This window comes from Ipomoea nil, unplaced genomic scaffold, assembly GCF_001879475.1.
Source record: "Ipomoea nil cultivar Tokyo-kokei standard unplaced genomic scaffold, Asagao_1.1 scaffold2826, whole genome shotgun sequence".
Taxonomy (NCBI): Eukaryota; Viridiplantae; Streptophyta; class Magnoliopsida; order Solanales; family Convolvulaceae; genus Ipomoea; species Ipomoea nil.
The window spans coordinates 1,161,868-1,183,434 of record NW_017619254.1 but is presented as its reverse complement, the minus strand read 5'-3'; the positions used below and the strand labels follow the sequence as shown (position 1 = coordinate 1,183,434).

Here is a 21,567-nt window from a genome sequence, read left to right as displayed (position 1 = left end):
AGTATATTTGTATGAGTAGTGATGTTTTTTGAGATCCAAGAGGTGAGATAAAATGGGAAAAGTTGTGCTTTAATTGCGCGTAACTACAATAAGCGTGCTCAGGGGGTGTGTAAATACCCTTTTTTAACATTTTTTTTCTAACAATTATGTTTTTTTTTTCCTTTTTTTGTCTTCTCTCATATATTCTCTTTCCTAATCACATGTGCAAAAATTTATCAAAAACTATAACTATTATGGATGCTCTAATTGACTTTCGAAAAATCATGGCAACCTCCCTTTAGCATTCCTAACAAGTAGTGGCGGATTCACTATAGGGATAGCTGCCCCCACTCTCCCACTCATCCATATATATAGTAGCCCTGTGTGTATATATGTATAGTACATCTTTATATATATATATATATATATATATATATATATATATATATATATATATATATATATATATATATAATAAGTAAACAAAATGTGAGTTAAGATGATAAGTTGTGTTCCTAACCTAAGAAATGTCAAGGAGTTGAATCTTAGTGTTTTCCCTACATTTTTAGCATTCTTTTAAATTAATAGTGGGATGTATAATTTATATTATTTTTTATTTCAATCATTTTATCAAATTAATAATGTTTTATACTTTGTTATGAATAACTTTTTATAAAATTTTGTTGTGTTTTAATTTGATTTTTCATTCATATTAACAAAATTGAGTTATTGTTTTCCTAACAGGCGCAATGGATGGTGCCAACTCTTTTATCTTTTTTCTCTTTTTGTTCCTATTATTTTTTCTTTTAATTTCACATGGCTCTTAAAAGTTAAATCTAACAACAAATTTAAAAATGAAAATAAGAAACAAGAAAAAATCACTTCATCAATGGCGATGCTCTTAGGCTTGCACATATTGGAGGTGGCATCGGATGACGTGAAATCACTCCTTTTTGTGAGTGTTGTTAAAACAATGTAGTCTCATTTTTTATAGCTACCTTGATTACTTTATTAGTTTTATCCCTCTTTATAGTGAAATTTATTATTTAAAAATTTAATCTATATTAATTCAACAATCGATATTAAGTTGAGGAATATGATTTAATATTTCAATTCATATTTTTTATTTTATGAAAGGATTTCAATTCATATGTTAATTGTCAAAATTTAAAGTTAGACACACACACACACACACACACACACACACACATATATATATATATATATATATATATATATATATATATATATATTATTGACTAAAATTATTACTTCTAATTTGTATTACATTTGCTAGTATAAGTATTATATTTCATCTTGATCCGATTTATTTCACGGATAATGATCCGTTAGACGATCTCACACAAGTTTTTGTCAAATTATAAATACCATTTTTGTCGTTTGTGTATATTAAAATATATGCACTTTTATTTATTTTTAAATAAACTATGGTTTTTTTTTTAAGTAGCTAATTTAGCATCTACTCTGAGACAACATATATACTAAAGAAAGCCAGTCAACAGATCAAGCGAAGTATGTGTATTATATTGATTATTAAGTTTGTCCTTGCACTTAATCACTCCAACTACAATACAAAAATCCTACATTAATTATTCGTGCACCTATTTAATATTAGTACATCACCACGTACACAATACTTTGGTTTGGAAATGATAGCCATATTATTTGTAAAACCACCCTGTATTAAAAAGGACATATATACCACTTGCAAAATACTCGAATTATTATTTTTATTTTAAAAAGAAGGTAAGTGTTCCCTATAAACTAACGTGACATATTTTGATTTTATTAATATAATTAAAAAAAAAAGTTCTTCGACTTCGGCCAATTCTTTGTATCCGACAGGGATGAAGGCAAGGAGGGTTGGTTTATTTTCTATTTTATTTTATTTAAAATAAATTAAAATTTAATTATTATTTTTTTAATAGGGTAACCGTTACCTCAATAATAACGAATAGTATAAGTAATTTTTAGTTTAATTGCATGATTTGAATTGTTGAATGACTCAATTATAACTTTTTGAATTAAAGGACCCAATTACACTTTCATGTGTAATTCATATTTTTGGTCATCAATTTTTTATTTTTTAATAATTCAGATTTTTTTAGTTTCCCTAGATTATATCATGAGACATGAGCTCCATGAACCCACCCCCAAACTAATGAATAACGGTCATCAATTTGTAATTCAACCACATCTGGTCTCTCAACTTTTTTAAATTAACCAAATTTAATCTGAAATTCCCTTGCGTTCACACAACTTTGCCCTCTTTATATGAGAGTATTTCAAATGTTTTATTTAAACTAAATTTGGTTTGTTTGAAAAGATGAAAAACTAATAATGATCAAAATGATAATTGAGCACTAAATGAAAATGTCATTATAGTCGATAAATTAAAAAAAGAAATTAAATTCATTATAAATCTTAGAGTTTATTCCATTTTTGTTATAAATTTATAGGAGACATGATCATTTTTAGTCTTAGAAATTAAATTCATTATAAGAACATTATCAGTTGGTTCTAGTATTATTGTGGCATGATCATTTTTAGTATTATGTCAAAAAAATCGTTGAAATGTCGTTAAATACAGAGACATTTTGATTTTTTTTTTAAATACAAAGTAGGTTGACCTACTATATATATATATATATATATATATATATATATATATATATATATATATATATATATATATATATATATATATATATATATATATATATTTGAAAAAATCAAATTGGAGATCGAATTTTTTTTTTATATTTAATGATATTTAAACTGTGTTGTTCATGAAGGACAAAAAATGTTCATGTCACAATAATACATTAATACTAAAACCAAAAGTGGATATTTTGATGAAAAAAGACTTAAAATAAATTTCACATATAAATCTAGGACCAAAAATAGAATTAACTCGAAATTTTACTTTTTTTTTTTTTTTTATAATCTTTGGTAGAGACTCTTCTTGTAATCATATTGAATTTCAATCACTCAAGGGTTAAACTATTATTAGATTACATATGAGGTGAATAATTTTACTACCACTTATTATTCAAAAAAACCCCTATTAATTCAATTTCTCACTTAAATACATTATAATAATTCTATTTTTTTTATATTACCAAAGGAAGGGGATACCCATACAAACTACGCCTACAACAAGGCTTGAAACCTAGACATCTCATATCTCATATAGAGGAACAATTCAATACCAGTGGACCACAAGCCACTTTTATAATAATTCTATTTACTAATCCATTATATTGGCAGGGCAGGTTTTAAAGTCCACAACTTTAACCGGTCTAAAAAAAATAAAACCAGTCCCGCTTTTTATACTGAACTTGATAAAGTTGCCTAACATACTTAGCTCGTTTTAACAGCTCTAAGTAGAAAATTTGTCCATGTATGACCCATGGATGTCTAAAAAATTGAAGTTGTAGATATAGTAAATCAAATATTCACAATGGGTATATGTATTATATTGAATCAAACCCTACATCAGATTAAAGCTCAAAAGAAATTAAAGTTACTGTTTTTGGGGATGACAACTCAAGCGATGATATAATGTAGGGGTTGTGAGACAAAATTGGAGGTAGTGTTGACATTCTTTTTGAGGTTCATAAAGTTTTTGCAAGAGGTGATGAGGCAGGTGAAAGAACATGCAAAGGAGTTATGAGATGATGATCCAAATTCCTATGGCCTCTCATACATCACTTTCAGAGTGAGCCTGGCAACTTGTGACCATTAACAAACTTAGCTTTCTTTCTCTCATCTCTGATCTGTTCTTTCTCCTCTGATTTCCTTTGTCTCATCCTATCATCATCATCATCATCATCATATAAAGTTTAATAATTGCCCCAATACAGTTCATCTAGCCAACTAATTCAAAAAAAAAAAAAAAAAGTTTTTGATGTAGTAAATACGGTGGTTCTTACAAATCCGTAGAGGACGGGGTCGGATCGTACTGTGATCCTGTGTCAGTCTGTTTGTTAGTTTAAAAGTCCTTGAGCTCGGGTTAGATGGCAGTGGGTCAGAGGTTACCGAGCTTAGAGTAAGGGTATAGCAATTGCCCAAAAGTCCCCCTCCTTGAATTTAATGCGATATTTATATGGAGTAAGGGGACAGCTACCGGTCTCTCGGCGTGTGTGGCAGGGTCGTATTTTAAGTTTTTGTGGCCCTGTTCTAGTAAATAAATGTGGCCCTACAAAATCACAATTTTGAAAACCAATACATGCAAGTTTCAAACCTTTGACCTCTAAAGTTAAAATATAATAAATACTTATTCTCACCATTTCTTCATGAAACCTTTTAAGTTTAATTGGAAATTTTTAATTCTTATTTCTAAACTAACTATGTAAAAATTAAATATTGGACCTCTAAAATTTGGGGCCCTTCTAAAATTGGAGGCCCTGTGCGGTAGCCCAGCTTGCACAGCCTAAAATCCGGCCCTGGTGTGTGGCACGTGGATCGCATGCACATAGAAAGGTCGGGGCCCTAGCTGGCCCGTCCATGTGTCCAAAGATTCCTGATTCCTACGGTTCGTTGCCATCGAGTTTGGCTAAGGGAACTAGGCTTTGGGCGCTAAGTACTATAGGTCGGGTGTTCAGTCCTGACCTGATGTGGTCAGGATGGAGCGATTGGTACTGCTCTTTGTTTGGCTAACATAATTGTTCTCAGTGTGGGATTTTAGGTCGGGCAGATGTGTAATAAGGTCGGTGATGCTCAGATCGGGCTCTGTCCTGGAGCTGCACTCGGTACCGACTAGGTGTATGCTATAAGTACGAATAGGGGTAATCCCTATCAGTTTTGTTTCGATGGTAGTTGAAGGGTTCGATTTTTACTAAGAAAGATATAAAAAAAAATGGTGAGACTCTCGAGATTATGGTGCAATTATTTACTAGACTGAGACTACACTTTCACCTCATTTACATGACTTTTAGGTTTTTTTTTTTTTTTTTTTTTTTTTTTTTTTGAGAAAACATGAGTTTTAGGTTAGAAATGTAGAATGGGTGAGACTTTCCAGATTGGGATGGGATGCAATCATTTTATCATATATGGTTTATTTACTATATTCACTTTGGGGTTGGGAGTCATAAATATTTACTGTACCTTGTTCCTTAACAGTAACTTGAAAGAGGTAAAAAAACAAAATAAACAACAAAAAGGAAAGGGCTGCATACAGTGGTGAAGTTGATGTGTGAATGATATGATCCCCATTTGTTCCTGTTCTGTTGATTGCCTTTTTGTCCCTCAATCAAAATTTATCAGTTTAATATATGCATTATTGAGTGACAATAATTAAAGACGTTGATTTATGGAAAAGTCTCCAATTCACTATTTGAAAATGCATTTTCAATGAAATCTACATTATGACTTTAATTTATAAAGGATTATCACAATAAAATAAATTAATTTAGGTTATCAATAATTGACAGGTTTATATTGAAAAATCAATTTATAACTTTCATAGAGAGTTAAAGAATAACTAAGTTGCTCTCTTTATCACATTATGTATTTTTACCTGAAATATGGTGCAAGTTGCAAAAGTTGAGGAAGCACAACAAAGTAAATAACTTCTTTTCATGTATAATGATAGACAATTTAAAAAAAAAATTAAAAAATTTGGTTAGTGGTTTCTTTCCAATCTCTATTTATACAATTTACAATATAATAAGATTATAAATTAATTGTTTATCTTTAAAAATAATGTGTATATATAGTTATATAATGTATAAGGTAAAATTCTAATTTGAGCCGACTTTCATTATATTAAAATACTATATTTTAATTAAGTATAATTGCGTACGTAAATGTTTGATTGTTTTAGGTTGAAATCTTATTTTTCCAAAAAAAAAAAAAAAAAAGTTGAAATCTTATTAGGAATGGTGTACCAGAAACATTTGTGTTGTGTTGGATTTTAGTGCAGAAATGTTATGTTAGGTGTACTTTAGCTAGACTTATTCATGAATTCATGCACCAAACGATAAGCTATCTATCAACCAATCTACGTACTTAATTTTTTTTTAATAGAATTAATATATTGCGCTATATATGTTTAATTTACATAAGAGTTAATTCTAAGAATGATTTATTGACATTTATCAACTTTTATCGATGACTTTTAATTGGACCATAAATGGTCTTAAACTATTGACATTTATTAATTTTGACCATCGACTTTCAATTCGACTATAAATGGTCCCTTAATTATTAATTTTGTTCTAAATTTTCTTCTCCGCTTCAATGGCGATCGGCGACTGTTCGCCGGTTGTTTTCTTGTCGGAAATAGCGTCTGAGTGTTGCTAGAACCCTAGTGATATGCTATCACAAATCACTAACTTTTTTTTTTTTTTTTTTTTTTTTTTAGCTTCATTGAACCAAAATACAATGTTTATGTGTTTAATTGCAACTTTAAAATGTTATGGGCCTAATTGACTTTTTAGGTGAAGTTTGAGGGCATATTTGACCATTTTTCATAATAATAATAATAATAATAATAATAATAATAATAATAATAATAATGTGGTACTGGTGTGGTAATTGGAAAATGAATTCTCCCCCAAAAGAAACAAAAAGGAACACATTTTTCAAAAAAATCATTTTTCTTTTGACCAAACAATCATTTTCTTTTGACTCACATTTTTCCCTCTTTATTAAACACTGAAAACACAGAAAATGATTTCTATAAATCATTCCAAACACACAATTAACTTGCAAGTTCTGAAGAGGATACTAATTAATGCTCATTTGAACCTAATCTCACACACATTGCCTCACATTATAACCTATTTACCAAAAAAAATAAAAAATATTAAGAACCAATTTCACATGTCCATGTGAAAAAATATAACGGATCTAAAGTAATTTGAAAAAAAAATGTAATAATATTTTGTTAATTTTCTCCAACTTTAAAAATTTACCACAACACTATATAGACTTACGGAGTACAATTTTTAACAGCACATAATACATTCTTAAATAAACCCTAAACTGTAAACCAAAATATTAAATTCTAAACATATACCCAAATCATAAATACTAAATTACAAACAATAAAAAGTAAACACCTAAACCAACCAAAAAAGTGAAACCTACACCAAACTAAAAAAAATTAATAAACTATAAACTCTCATAAAATTGTGTATATATATTATAATGTAATTGTTATAATTAAAATGTTCGGTTAACACGATGGATCAAAAGGAATTGCAAAGAAAAAGTAGATGAAAGTTAAAGAACAAGAAAATCTGAAAATGTTCATCTCTACTATTTCATTCCAAAACAAGATTATATATATATATATATATATATATATATATATATATATATATATATAGGTAATTAAAGAGTGAATTAATGATAACTAATTACATAACTATTACAAACATTACAAAATTAATTATAATGTCCACAATAAATCTAATATTTATAACAGTAATAATATAAAAATGGTTGAAGAGCAAACTTAAGTAGCGTTTATGTCAACATAAACAGAAGGAGACGTATGTAAATATGTAGGCATCTTCTTCCTATCAATTTCAAATCTTTGTTTTATTTCGTGGAGAGGACAACAAAAATGAAAATGATTACTTTCTCCTGTTTCATTCTTTGTTGTTATTATAATTTTTTTTTTTTTTTGTAATGTCATTGGCTTTATTACAATGTAGTATCTGTTCATATACTTTGTTAAGTTACTAAAGCACAAAGAACCAATAACGCCTCTACTATGGCTCGAACTCACAACTTTTCAAATGGAAGTCCAACTCGAGTACTATTAGACCACATAGTCTTGGTTAATTTTTCGAGTCTAAGAAACCTATTCGTATAAATTTTAGTGGAGTATGTCTTCTGATACTTCGAACTCTCAACTTTTCTTAATCTTAAAGGATAAGAGTGCACGACCACTCACACCAACTAAACTGGTTATGTCTTATGATATTATTGTGATTAGAAAAAAAATGTCTATCTTGCCCATCCACAACGATGCTTATTAAAACATGATACATGTATAATATTGAAATAGCTTTAATATTACCTTATTGAGAAATGATTTTTATTAGTATCAAGTACAATCAGTCAATCATATACTATTTAAAATCATTCAGATATTACACAAATATTACCGTATTTTAGTTGCCCAGTTTAATTTATTAGTTCAGTAGGCAGTATTTGGGAGAAAAGACCAAAGTTTGAACCTTGGCAGCGATATTTGGCCATGTTTGCTGAGTCATCGTTATTTTTATCCTCCCAAATATTATGTTGAGTCGAGATGTAGGAACCCTTGAGATTGGAGATTAACGGAGAAGAATTTGTAACTATTTGAAACAAAATTGCACTTCGGAGACAGCTTGGATTGCAACTAACGTTATAAAGATGAACGTGGTACGAGACGGGAGCATTCAATCCTTGAGGCAGGAAATTTGTGAAAATTTAACACCTTGTAGCGGTGTCTATGCACCTACTAAATACGAGACTCTACAACTACACAATTGAAGTTAACTCTATTTGATATTCGAATATTGATTTCTTTCATATTTAAAATAAAATCATAAATTTATGCGGACGGATCTAGACAAGAGTATTGGTGAAATTAAGAATGGGTATTGTGTTCATAATTATTATGTGTGTAACGTTATTATTGTTGTTAGTCCAGTTTGAACATTTATTCCTCTTCTGCAGTAAACATTTGTCTACATTCAGTATTTGTTTTTTTCTGCTTTTCAGTGTCATGTCATCAAGGGACCCCATATCACATGTTCAATATTATTCTAGATTTTTTATTTTCTTTAGATTTTGTATATTATCTTTTCCTAGACTTTATTATAGTGAGAGGAGGCACATTTACATTTGATTTTTTTAATACAAAATTGTTAAAATAGTAAAAACTCCAAGTTTTCCTCTAAAATGGTCCCTCAATTATTGCTCATTCTCAATTTTGCATTTTAACTTTCAATTGCACCAAATATGGTCCCTCGACTTTCAAAAACTCACTCAATTTAGTTCTCCGTTAAGTTTTTTGTCAACTCAGTGTCAAAATGGAGGACATTTTCGTCCGTATTACTATTGTACGCCTAATATACACTGAAAAATAGTCGAGGGACAATATTGGGAAAACTCGTTTTTTTTTTTTTTTTTTTTTTTTTTTTTTTTTTTTTTTTTTTTTTTTTTTTTTTTTATATAAATTTCATTGTGTATATTTTCATTTTGTAGACTCTATCAATCTAGAATTGTTATAGATTTTTTCACAAATATAAATAGTTAAAATCCCACAATCCAACCTTAAAATTTTTTTAACTTTCTCTATAGACTTTTTCCCTCAGTCTAAACATACAAATTTTTCCTCTATTCTTTATCAAGTTTTATAATAAGTTTCGTAAATTTCATAAATACGCATTGGGTGGGTTTTTGAAAGTCGAAAGACCAGATTTGGTGCAATTAAAAGTTGAAATATAAAATTGAGAATGAGCAATAGTCGAGGGATCATTTTGAGAAAAACCTATAAAATATAATCTATCCATTCATTTGTTGCCACTTGCCAGCTAGGCAGTTGCCTTTTTTTTTTTTTTTTTTTTTTTTTTTCAAATAATTTGAAAAAGTGATACTTTTTATTCTTCAATGGTATGAAAAATAATTATTTTCTTTGCTAAGTTTTGTTAGGGTTGGATTAAAAAAGTCATTTCATTGATGATGAGGGACAAAAATGATGGCTTCACAAAAATTTGATCAATGTGATTACTTAAAAAAAATAAATAAATTAAATAAGTCTCAGATCGATAATTTTTTTAAAAATTACATTATAAATTTACTAGTACTTCGTTGATATGGGATTTTTAGGACAGTTATGTTAGAAATCAATTTAAAGTAGAAAATTTAAATTGATACTTTGTATATAATAATGAAACTACATATTTAATATTTGATATGATATATTCTATTCTCGGATATGGGGTAACTTATATAAATTATGTTCATCAACCTTATCGCAGCAATAATTATGCAATCCAAACAGAAACAAAAACTTGAATAAACTAGTATAGAAAAAAAATCATTGATTAAAACAAAGACATAAATCGGGGACAAAAGAACATAGCTGTAAGACCGTACATTAGTGGTCTGTTTCTCCCTTTTTTGGTTCAAAAAGCTTGCTTTTCCAAATTTTATTTTTTCCTGCTTATACCCGGTAAATTCTTGTCACTTTTCTCTATTTTTTATTGGTTTATTTGTGACTCTGTGTGGTTGTGACTTTGTACTGCACCATATGATATTCAAATTTATCATAATTGTTTATCTGCTTTTGTTGTTGCCTCAGCTCCAACACCCCAACATCATCAATATATGTTTTAAATCTTAAAGAAATTGGTTATTATTTATAAACCAATGTTACTAAATCACAAGATCATAAATAGGGTCGGCGATCTGATTGGGGGGCATGGAGTTGAGACAAGTGAGGTACGTGGTGTGCTTAAATTGACAAATTCTCTCTCTTTTCATGGGTCCATTAAATTTGCTCGTGAGCCTTCTTTATGCCTCGCCTCTCTCTTGTCAATATCAACATTTTTTTTGAAAAGCAAAAGCTTACGCCACTTTTTTTTTTTTTCTTTTTTTTTTTACACGAAATAAGAAAAACAACAAAACTACTAAAATGTTATACAGATCTAGGTCAGATGACCCTTATTGCATATGTCACGACTAAAAACTCAACAACTTTTTAGCAATTTTCCATAAAAATTAGATCAAGAATGTGAGTATCGTGAAAAGAGGCAAATTATGCTGTGCATCCGTATGCACCAAGCATGGTGCATACGGATGCAAAAACGACGTCGTTTTTATAAAACGCGCGTCTCCCTTTAAAAAAAAAAATTAGGTTCGAAACTATAATTCCATAATCGATGAACTATAATTCCATAATCGATGAACTATAATTCCATAATTGATGAACTATAATTCCATAATCTAATCTATGAACTAAAATTTTCAGAATGAATGAACTAAAATTCCAGAATCTATGAACTAAAATTTCAGAATCGATGAACTATAATTCCAGAATCGATGAACTATAGTTCCATAATCGATGAACTATAATTCCATAATCCATGAACTAAAATTCCATAATGAATGAACAAAATAATGTTGTTACTAGGAATTGAACCTAATTTTTTTTTTTAAAGGGGAGACGCGCGTTTTTAATAAAACGACGTCGTTTTTGCATTTGTATGCACCATGTATGGTGCTTACAGATGCACAGCATAACTATTCGTGAAAAGAGACCAACAAATTTATACGATGACTAGTTGGGCTCATAGAATGGCCCAACATATTTCAAAAAATAAATAGTTGGGCAGGCCTCTCCCTATTGGTAGCAATTATACTGTGGACCATGGTTCAAAACGGCAGACACTATAGTGTATCTAAATTGACATTGTCTCACGTATTATTTTTATTATATTATCAAATGAAATTGTAATTGTGTTGAAATGGAACTGTAGTTAATTGTGTTGAAATAAAACTGCAGTGTATACAAAATGAAACTGAATAACAATTTCACATATTTGAGTGTATATTGTCCAACGAAACTGTAGTTATATCAAAATAATATTGTAGTTGTGTTGAAATGAAACTGCAATGCATATTTGATGCCTGAACCACAATGCATTATGGACCGCTGTCCACGGGATAATTTGCCCCCTATTGGTGTTTTTCATATGATTTGGGCAACTCATACTTCAACTTCATATATTATATAACTTTGAATCCTAAATTTGATAGACTATTACTGTTATTCCTGTTTTAAAAATTAGTGACTAGTTAGAAATATCATAAAATGTGTTTCAACTGGTCTATGATTTTTAGATTTTTTTACAAATTTATTTAGTGAGCATATTATGATTTGGATTAAAAGAATTGAAGAAGGAACAAGTTAATTATGGACGTATATATAGTACAACAGCAAGCTAAAGATGATATATATGATGTAGTTATTGATGCATGGTGGGAATTGAATGAAAAAGCTAATTAAGGGAGGAGAGAATTGAAAATGAAAGAAACTAAAAAGCATTAATGGGGGAGAAAGTGAGAGGCGGAGAAGTGAATTGGAAGGGGCCGGTGATCAATAAGGCCTTGGCAATGAGCCTATAAGCAGCTTCCGTCAAGTGAATCCCATCCCAGTTTGCAAACGCCGACGGGTTCCCACAAGCTTTTGATCCCACGTGTCCACACCTCGCCGAGTTGTTGAAGTTGTACGGCCCTCCGCCGCCGCAGCAGGCGGCTAAAACCCCATCGTAAAACCCTGCATATATATATATATATATATGCACCATCGTCCATCAACTTGGTCTTTAATTAATTAACTAATTTTAATTTATCCAGATATCTGGTAACCCTAAAAAGGAGAGTGATACGTACCGTAATGTTTGGGAGAATGAAAAAATCTCTTGGCAGCAGCATAATAGTCGGCGTAGATGATCTTAGCATGAGGGTACTCTTTCCTTAGCTTCCCCAATGCAAACCGGAGCTGAGAATTGTGATACTTGGAGAAATCATTGTATACTTTCAAACAACCATTTTGGTCGTACGCTGATTTGTTTGGAGTTCCAAAGAGAGTGAGGTACACCGCGGAACAACCAATCGGCAAATTCCCAGGCACAACTAATTCTACGGCTCCTTCCTTTATTAAACCCTATAGGTAGGTGCAGTACAAAAATATTAAATTAAGTTATAATATAATGTAGTGACATATATATGTATTTCACGAGATTAAATTAATTTATTGTAATATAAAAATATTTTTAAAAAATAGAAGGTGAAAGGACAGGATTGTCACGAGAAATATAGTGTGTAAAAATTAAAGCTCACTCTTGTTGCTTCAATAATGGCTCCAACTACAAACGGCACTGCTGCTTTAAGCTGTTCTAGGGTTGCACCGACAAAGAAAGGGTAGTTGTAGTCATTTCCTCCGATCTCACCCACCAGAAACAATGATTTCTTGAAATAATTTGCACAATCTGTTCCATAAATAATTAAATACATAAATTTGTAACATTTTTCTCGACTTCATCATAATTTTCACAATTTGTTGTTAAATATAGAAATTTATAACATTTTTTTCGACTTTATCATAAGGTCTAGCCTCTTTGGTTCATGTTCAGTTGAGTTACCATGATTTACATCTTCCCAAATATTCTGTCGGGTCAGGGTGCGGAGCCCTTAGGATTGGGGTTCAGCTTTTTGGAAGAATAAGAACTAAAAGGGAATTTGAATGTTGGATAGAAAAATAACGAGTTAATACCCAAAATCGTCCTCGACTATAGTGGTTTTTCTCAATTTCGTCCTAAACGACTTTGGTGACCTAATATCGTCCCAGACTTTTGTGTTTCGCTCAATTTAGTCCTCCATTTGTTATTTCGTCAAATTGGTGTTAAATAAAGGGACAGTTCAGTAATGTCAATTTTGATCTCTCTTTACTTTCAACTTGTGAAGTGCGAAATTCCTCTTTCTTGTACGAATTACACTCAGAATTACTCCCGGACCTGCAAATCAAATTTTATATTCGCAGTTTTAGGACTAATTCTGGGAGTAATTCGTAAAAAAAAAAAGGATTTCGCGGTTCACATGTCTATGAGTAAAGAGATGCCAATATTAAAATTAATGAATTGTCTATTTATTTAACACCAAATTGACAGAATAACAAATGAGGGACTAAATTGAGCAAAAACACAAAAGTCTGGGACTAAATTGAGCGAAACACAAAAGTCTGGGACGATATTAGGCCACCAAAGTCGTTTAGGACGAAATTGAGAAAAACCACTATAGTCGAGGACGATTTTGGGTATTAACTCGAAAAATAACATTGTTCTGAACTACCAAAAAGTTAAATATAAAAATTAATTACCTTTTTGAGTTTTACATATGGTAGACTTGACCTTTTGAAACCACCCGAGTTGAACGCTCAATGAAGTATTGGTCCATAAAATGCTTCCAAGACCTTGGTCATAAAAGAATTTGGCGTCCACTGCGGTGGCTCCGGCGACGGCGAAGTTTACTCCATGCTCAAATTTTGCTCCTTCTTTTTGTGCCAAGTACGGCGGCAGTAATGGCAGTCCATATGCCTCAGCTACATTACATATATTTTAGCTACCACGAACTATATTTTGCCACAAATGTAAAAAGAAATGCATATTCAATTCTCTAAATGAGGAAAGAAATTTACAGACTACTTGATAGTATCTCAAATTAAGAATACTAATAAGTCACCTCGACTTCCTTGAGAACAAAACTGATATAATTTTATATATAGTTACCAAATCAGCGACCAACTTGGTTGGAGTGTTGCACCAGAAATACATATACATACATATATATATATATATATATATATATATATATATATATATATATATATATATATATATATATTCTTGATCTTTTATATTATATAACAAAATGACACATTATTTAGTGAAGATTGAGAGTAGGTACCGATAAAGTCAACAATTAGGCGTCCATTAGAGCAGCGGCCAGTGGCATGCTTGAAGAACGTTTCGCCGTAGGGGAGTTTCCCGGTGACCGGGAAGGCGAGGGCGCCGGAGCGGATGAAGTTTCCGGTATCGGCGAGCGAGTCGCCGAAGCTGAAGATTGCATTATAAGGCAAAGGGTTTTTTGAAGCCGCCGCATCAGCACGAAGAAAACAAACAAAAGCTAAGAACAAGAAAACGATATTCATCGTTATGACTGTTGTCAGAGGATCTGAAACAACGAAAGCTTCAATTCCCTTTAAAAATGGCGTCTCAGTGTCTGTCTGGCCGGATTCTTAAACTGCACCGCTAGCTAGCTAGCTACCTGCCCGCCACTAATTAATACTTTTAGTTGTACTAACATATATAACTCATGACCGCCTGGCTCTTAATTAGCCTCATATATCATCACCGTCATATCCATGCAATTTAACGTTGATTTTATTGCCAACTAGATTTGCAGCTACATACAAGGGCCCCATAACACTATTCAATTCATATATAACTTTTCAAAACAGTAGTACATGCAAGAACAGTACACTTATTTTGCATGCCCTCTTTATAGTTAAACACTCATTAAGATTATGAAGTTGGTCAAACTGTTGATTTGGTAACTGTCATATTTCAAGTTCGATTTTTTCAACTGCGGAAGTTGTCTATTAGTCTTCTTTGTTTAAGTTTTTGTAGTCATTTGCCAGCTAGGATTATATATATTAGCGGAGTTATAAGACATGTTTCACCCAAAGCTACATTATCCTAAATGCTCTGTCGGACTAGACGGTAGGGACCCTGGTTGGGGATTCAACTTTTTTTGTAAAGACAAGCCTGTCATTATTGGGAGATAATGGAGTCCATATACATATAATTATTGTTGAGTTCACTTCTTGTACATTTTCAACCAATAGGTACTATATATAACGTACGAAACAGCACTTGCTAGCAAGTAAAGAAGAGCCTTTGACCAACACTATATATTAAAAATAAAATATAATCACTTCACAGCAGTGGCGTGGCGTGGTTGGTATACGTACGTGATTGCAACATCTTAACTTCATTTACTTTTCTTTGTTCATTTTAACTTTATAAGTTTTTACTGAAAACGTTAATTTATGCACCAATATATAACATATTGTTATATCATTAAAAAAAAAACACATCAATGCCTCCACACTTGATACACACATGTATTTTACATGTTACAATAATATTTGTAATCTCTAAAATCTATAGATCAGAGATTTCCAAATTTTCTAAATCCATGCACCAATATCATACATGATAGAGATACAATAAATTTTTACAGTTTTACTGACACATTGCCTACCAAACTTGGTTGCATATGGGCCAAACAATTTAAAGCCCAATAATTACAAAATGGGCTGCTCACAGCCTCAAACCCTGCAGATATTGGGCCGAAGCTAAGAGTCCGAAAGTTTGGTTTTTGGGCTCCTGAAAATGCATTCGCCATTGATTTGTGGAGTAGTATATGGGCCCTTTAGAAGCCCATCAGCTATCCATTTATAAGCGGCTTCGGTCAGGTGCGATCCATCCCAGCTAATATACGATGAGGGGTTATCGCAAACCGTTGATGATGCGGACCCACAATCTACAAGTCCGTCGTAATTGTATGGGCCCCCACCCCCACAACACGCTACCACTGTATTTTTAAATCCTGCCACATTATTTACACATCACAAGTTATATAACGACCGACCAATGGAAATTTTTTTAAAAAAATAAATTTGTGTGTAAAGGGAGTTAGAAAGTACCATATTTGCTTGGAGAGTTATATAGTCGCATTGCAGCGTTATAGTAGTCTGCATAAATAATTGTCGTGTCTGGATACTGTTCTCTAAGGCGGTCCAGTTCGTTTTGAAGTAATCTGTTGTGGTATTCAGAGAAATCGTTCAACCAGTTAAGACAACCAGTTTTGGGATCATATTCACTTGTATTAGCAGTCATGAAGTGCGTCAGATAAGATGCCGAACATCCAATTGGAAAGTTTCCTGGAACTATTATTGTTTGCGCCCCATGTTCAATTAGTTCCTAAAGTAGATTTTAAAAAAAAAAAAGAATAATGTTTCATCATAAAATTTGGACAAAAATAATTCAAGAATCTTGAATTAATCAATCTAGAGTTTTGGAATATGAGTTCTTACGTTGACAGCTGAAGCGATGATTGCAATAATTTTGGGAACAAAAGACACAATCTTTTCTTTAGGATAGCCTTGAAGGAATGCATAATTGTAATCGTTGCCACCAATCTCCCCCATTAGAACTATTGAGCTTCCTAAATATTGCTTGCATCCTGTTAATCATCATTAGTTCAATTCCATTAAAAACTATAATTATTATCATGAAATTTTTTAAGATGTCCATTATATCAAATATAATCAAATTCTTTTATTATACTACATACTATTATGTCAAATAATTAGTACTTTAATTTTATTACTGTACCCAATATAATATCTACATCAATTCGATTTCTTTCATTAAAAAATATTACTCCGTACTATTATTATAACATGCAATATCTTTTGGAAAAAAAAATATATTTATAAAAAAGAGGTTAATGGAGTAAATAGCAGTGTCGTGTCAGTCGGCAAATTACTTTGATAATTCGTTAATCATACTTAGCTTTTTGACCGGTGTTATTGCTATTATTTTATTTATTTATTTATAATAAATTGAATGCCCAATTGAATGATAAAAGGATCGGATAAGATCATAAGAGTGATGAGTGACAACCCAACAATAAGAAATAAAAAAATAATTTAGCTAAAAAATACTTTGAATTAAAAAATCTATATATGACAACGTCCTAATAATAATGTCTGTCACCTGGACCATTTTTGTGGTGCCAATTACTCTCTACCAATTCTTCTAACATTTTTTAAAAAATATTCAACTCTTTACTAAATATATGAAAGAATATTTTCTTCCCCAAATACTTCCTAGTGTACCAGTAAGCAAAGTCCGTGCAGATAATAAAAAAGTATTCTCAGATGAATTCCTTCATTATTAAAATAATTTTTTCAATAAAATAATATTTATTTTAATTACATAATATTATTATTAAAATATTTTGTTTGGTTAAATGTCAAGTTATATTTCAACGAAATAATTGTTTACATATGAATAGACGCTTATCCTTGACTTATGAAAAAAAAAATCTAAAATTGCTACCTAAATTCGTGCTAATAAAAACCCTTGTGATTTTAGTTTTTGATTTATGGAAAAATGTGAAGGCTCGCTTTGAATAAAGTTCACCTTATGACCCTAGTCGGTAAAAAATTACAAGATAAGTCAATTTGAGACTTGCAAATCAAGAAGACCAATAGAAAATTAATCTGAAAAATTAAATTTAAAATTTTGTAATTATCAAACTAACTGTGGACTAATTAATTGTGGGTGCCTGGAAAAGTATTTCAAACATTCTTATCAATTAGAGGTAGGAATATTACGTTATTAATTAACGACGTCGCTGTACTCACCAACCACAACGTCACTCTCATGCTTTCTCCTCAGCCTAGTTTTGGTAACCTTTCATTTCGTAGGAGATTAAGCTGTCTTTTTCTGTGTTTATTTTAATCTGTTTTATTTAGAAATACAAAGTATTTGAACCTAAAGCACAACAAACTTAATGCCGAATAAAACGACAATTCTAATATATTTGTTAGCTTTCAATAAATACCAGAAAAAAACTATTTAATAAATCACAGATCGAACATTAACCTAACCTATTTAATCTAAAAGTTATCGAAAGCAGTTAGAGCATTCTTTTTTAGTTAACATATTCATTATCTCTCATATAATTCTCCTTTAATTGATGACACAACACTTACAAATGTCTCAACTATGCTAAGCTTACTTTGTCTTTGCCTACAAAATATGAAAATGTACTTGTCTCCAAACCCCTTACATTCCGAACCGACAAAATAGTAAAAATGATAAATCACAGACTCAGTGACTTATTATGTGAGAGGATCAGTTTTTAATATCCAGATATAACTTTCACATTATAAATACTTGTTAATAACATAATTTATTACCTAAGAACCAATTGTGCGTTAAGCTTACCTGCCTAAATATATGATAGCAATTAGATTCCTTAGCCTGAATTATTGGTCCCACAGGGCTGTTTGGTTGGTTTCTTTTTGTTATGTTATTTTCAATATTGTTTTTTTGGCATATAGTTGTACGGGTGGGGTTGGTGGTGGATCCAAGTTGGCCGGTTGGTTGGCAAGAAAATGTTATAAGGAAATTAAAAGAAATTTCCGTGCAAGATACTGCACTGCTCCTCTCACAATATGACACAAAAGCTACTATTAACATTCAATTACCAACTATGATGATACAAGTACTTTCTATTTCATAAACGAAATTTCTTGGAAACTCCCTGGACCCGTTAAAAACTGAATAAAACAAAACTTTTCATAAAGATTTTGGACTGTTTCTTAAGAGCATTTCCAATAGTTTTTAATTTTTTTTTTTTTTTTTTTGTGATTTTTGAGGTGCCAATTAAGAAAAAAAGAGGAAGGCGAGAAAAAAAAAAAAGGACTGACAACAAATTTTAAAAAAATGAAAAAAGCAGTGAAATACGCGCCTAGTAGGCACGTGTATTAGCACGCGCCTCTTGCCAACCACAGGGTTTCAACTGTCTTTATTTTTTCTTTTCTCTGTTTTGGCAGGTCTCAAAAAAAAAAAAAACAAAACAAAAATTACAGGAGAAAAAATTAACAAAAAATCACTCTCCATATCTGTTAAAAACTTATCCACTAGTTTTTTTACTGTTTCAAAAATCATGAAAAAATCTCTTTTGGGGATGCTCTAAATAACTGATCTTGAAGTGACAATAGTAAGAACGGTTAATGGTTAATGATTTGAATTAAACTGTTATTATAGAGATATCTAATATTTTTAAATTTTAAATCTGTTTTGGCATTTATTTATTTCATATTCATGCCTTTTGTTTCAAGTAAAACCATCCAGCGTGTTTCTTGTACGTCTTCTTTCAATTAGTCCCCTCCATATTTTATCTCCTATATCTTTGATCTCTTTATCCATTTCCTTATCTACACCATCAAAAACTTGTCTGCCTATGCTTTTGTTAAATTCAAATATCTACACCCAATTTTTTATTTTTAAAGTCACAATCCACCATTTGAATTTGAAACAAATCAAGTTTGAAATTCGAATCAGAACTAAAGAACCCAAAAAAAGTCACTATATTCTAACTCTTTGCATCAACCCACTCGAAGCGTATATTTATTTTAAAGTTTATGTTTTTTAGGTTTATGCATGGTGACATATATACACCCTATTTGGATAAATAAAATAATTTTTTTTTTTTAAAAAAAACAGACAACTAAAATCTATTTTTCAACTTATTTTCATAAGCTTGTTGGAAGGGTAAAAGAACTAATTGTATGAATAAACATCAGGAAACAACTTCGAAATATAAAGTCAAAATTGCATCTAATACGGAGTACTATTTTTAATTTGTAAAAGATGACATTATTTATGATTTAATTCTTGTAATAAATATTGTACTAGACTAGATGGTGTGAACTATTATGAATGTTACTGTTGAGCATATATATAATATATAAACATAAATGTACACTATAACTATAAACTTATGTTTTTATTTGAGATGGAGCACATGTTTCAATTTGGTATAAGAATCTATAACTTTTAACATAGAGTTAACTCTAATACTAAATTGAATCATGTAGTCCATTCTAACTATAAAAAAAATAATTTGTAGTTGGACTGCACATTTATGTTTATATATATATATATATATATATATAGAATTATGTAATATTGTCAGGAATAAAATAGGTTAAGCGACGTGGGATGACGCTAAAATTTTGGTTCATTTTGTGAATTCCTAGATTTATTTAAGGATACAGAACGGAAATACGAGAGGATAGGAGGGAAGCTTACTTGACGGCGTGTCGCAAAAAGATGACATCATCTGCTTAAACCATTCCAACTCAGTTCCCAGAGACGCATTTGTGCAGCGGTTAGTGATTCCTCTCTCCGTAAAGAAAGAGATATCCATCGCCGTCGCCCCCGCCACCGCAAAATTCACTCCCTTCGCAAAACTCCGATCGCCGGTAGTCTTGCCGCCGAAATACGGTTCCACAAATGGAAGCCCCATACTCAGAGCTGCATGGCCGGCCGGCCGCCATAGACATATATTATTATGGAAGAATTATTATAGTTTTGGATAGGAATGAAAAAAAAAAAAAAGTTACCCATAAAATCGATGATAAGGCGGCCGTCGGAGTAGCGGCCGGTGGGATGATGGAAGAACGTTTCGCCGTAGGGAAGCACCGCCGACATGACATAGGCATTGGATGACTTGGACATGCGGATAAGGTTTCCGGTGTCGGTGAGCGAATCGCCGAAACTTACGATGGCTTTGTAGCAGCCGCCGGCGACATGTCCGGTCGATACAAACAATACCAAAAATATATAATAAGTAATTGCAGTTCCTTGAGAGAAAGCCATTATGATTTATACTTTTTTTTTTTCTTTTTGTATTATTTTTCTTCCAAGTTTTGGGAGATATATAAGAAAGAGAGAGTTGCGGCTATAGAGGCATTTAATTTAACTTCCTCTGATGAGTCCTTCAACTATGGAGTGGATTTATAGGGAATTTTCTTCACCAACCTACTCACTATGTCTATAGAAAATAATTCGTACAACATATCCTAATGTTATTAGAAGATAAAAATAATGAAATTAAAGAACTATATAAATAATAACAACGATAATTGTAATTTTTTTCTTTGTATTTATATATACCTAACAATTTTGTTTTCTCAATTATTTACGAGTATTATTGACTTTTTAATTCTTCATAATATGACAACTTTGGACCACTAAATTGTACTGTTAAAGTACATCATCTTTGCACTACACAAAGGGAAACATGTTACTCCGTAGTTTTAAACAATTAAAATCTCCGTTAATAAGTGAATTGAGACACATAAACTGTCAAAATTATCAATTCATAGAAAGAGGAATCAAAATTGTCACA

General features: G+C 31.0%; 2 protein-coding genes across 2 annotated transcripts; both read right to left on the bottom strand.

Moving 5' to 3' along the window:
* Positions 1-11,940: 11,940 nt before the first annotated feature.
* On the bottom strand, positions 11,941-14,870 carry LOC109158693 (GDSL esterase/lipase At5g45910-like). Its single transcript, XM_019306588.1, has 5 exons — positions 14,476-14,870; positions 13,889-14,110; positions 12,853-13,001; positions 12,403-12,676; positions 11,941-12,286 (listed from the first exon to the last, which is right to left on the bottom strand). The coding sequence occupies exons 1-5, from the start codon at positions 14,717-14,719 to the stop codon at positions 12,045-12,047; spliced, it is 1,131 nt and encodes a 376-aa protein (XP_019162133.1). The 5' UTR covers positions 14,720-14,870; the 3' UTR covers positions 11,941-12,044.
* Positions 14,871-15,657: 787 nt separating this feature from the next.
* On the bottom strand, positions 15,658-21,165 carry LOC109159122 (GDSL esterase/lipase At1g28610-like). Its single transcript, XM_019307146.1, has 5 exons — positions 20,780-21,165; positions 20,466-20,690; positions 16,670-16,818; positions 16,280-16,556; positions 15,658-16,182 (listed from the first exon to the last, which is right to left on the bottom strand). Exons 1-5 carry the CDS (start codon positions 21,033-21,035, stop codon positions 15,929-15,931), a joined length of 1,161 nt encoding a protein of 386 aa, XP_019162691.1. The 5' UTR covers positions 21,036-21,165; the 3' UTR covers positions 15,658-15,928.
* Between the last annotated feature and the right edge of the window lie 402 nt (positions 21,166-21,567).

Excerpts from the sequence above, each read along its gene's own strand:
- LOC109158693 (XM_019306588.1), bottom strand. The coding sequence starts at position 14,719 with ATGAATATCGTTTTCTTGTTCTTAGCTTTTGTTTGTTTTCTTCGTGCT. Across the intron at positions 13,002-13,888 it reads CATATGTAAAACTCAAAAAG|ATTGTGCAAATTATTTCAAG; the intron begins GTAATTAATTTT and ends TTTATGGAACAG. Across the intron at positions 12,677-12,852 it reads CCATTATTGAAGCAACAAGA|GGTTTAATAAAGGAAGGAGC; the intron begins GTGAGCTTTAAT and ends ACCTACCTATAG.
- LOC109159122 (XM_019307146.1), bottom strand. The coding sequence starts at position 21,035 with ATGGCTTTCTCTCAAGGAACTGCAATTACTTATTATATATTTTTGGTA. Across the intron at positions 20,691-20,779 it reads CCTTATCATCGATTTTATGG|CTCTGAGTATGGGGCTTCCA; the intron begins GTAACTTTTTTT and ends CCGGCCATGCAG. Across the intron at positions 16,819-20,465 it reads TTTTTGCGACACGCCGTCAA|GATGCAAGCAATATTTAGGA; the intron begins GTAAGCTTCCCT and ends GATGATTAACAG.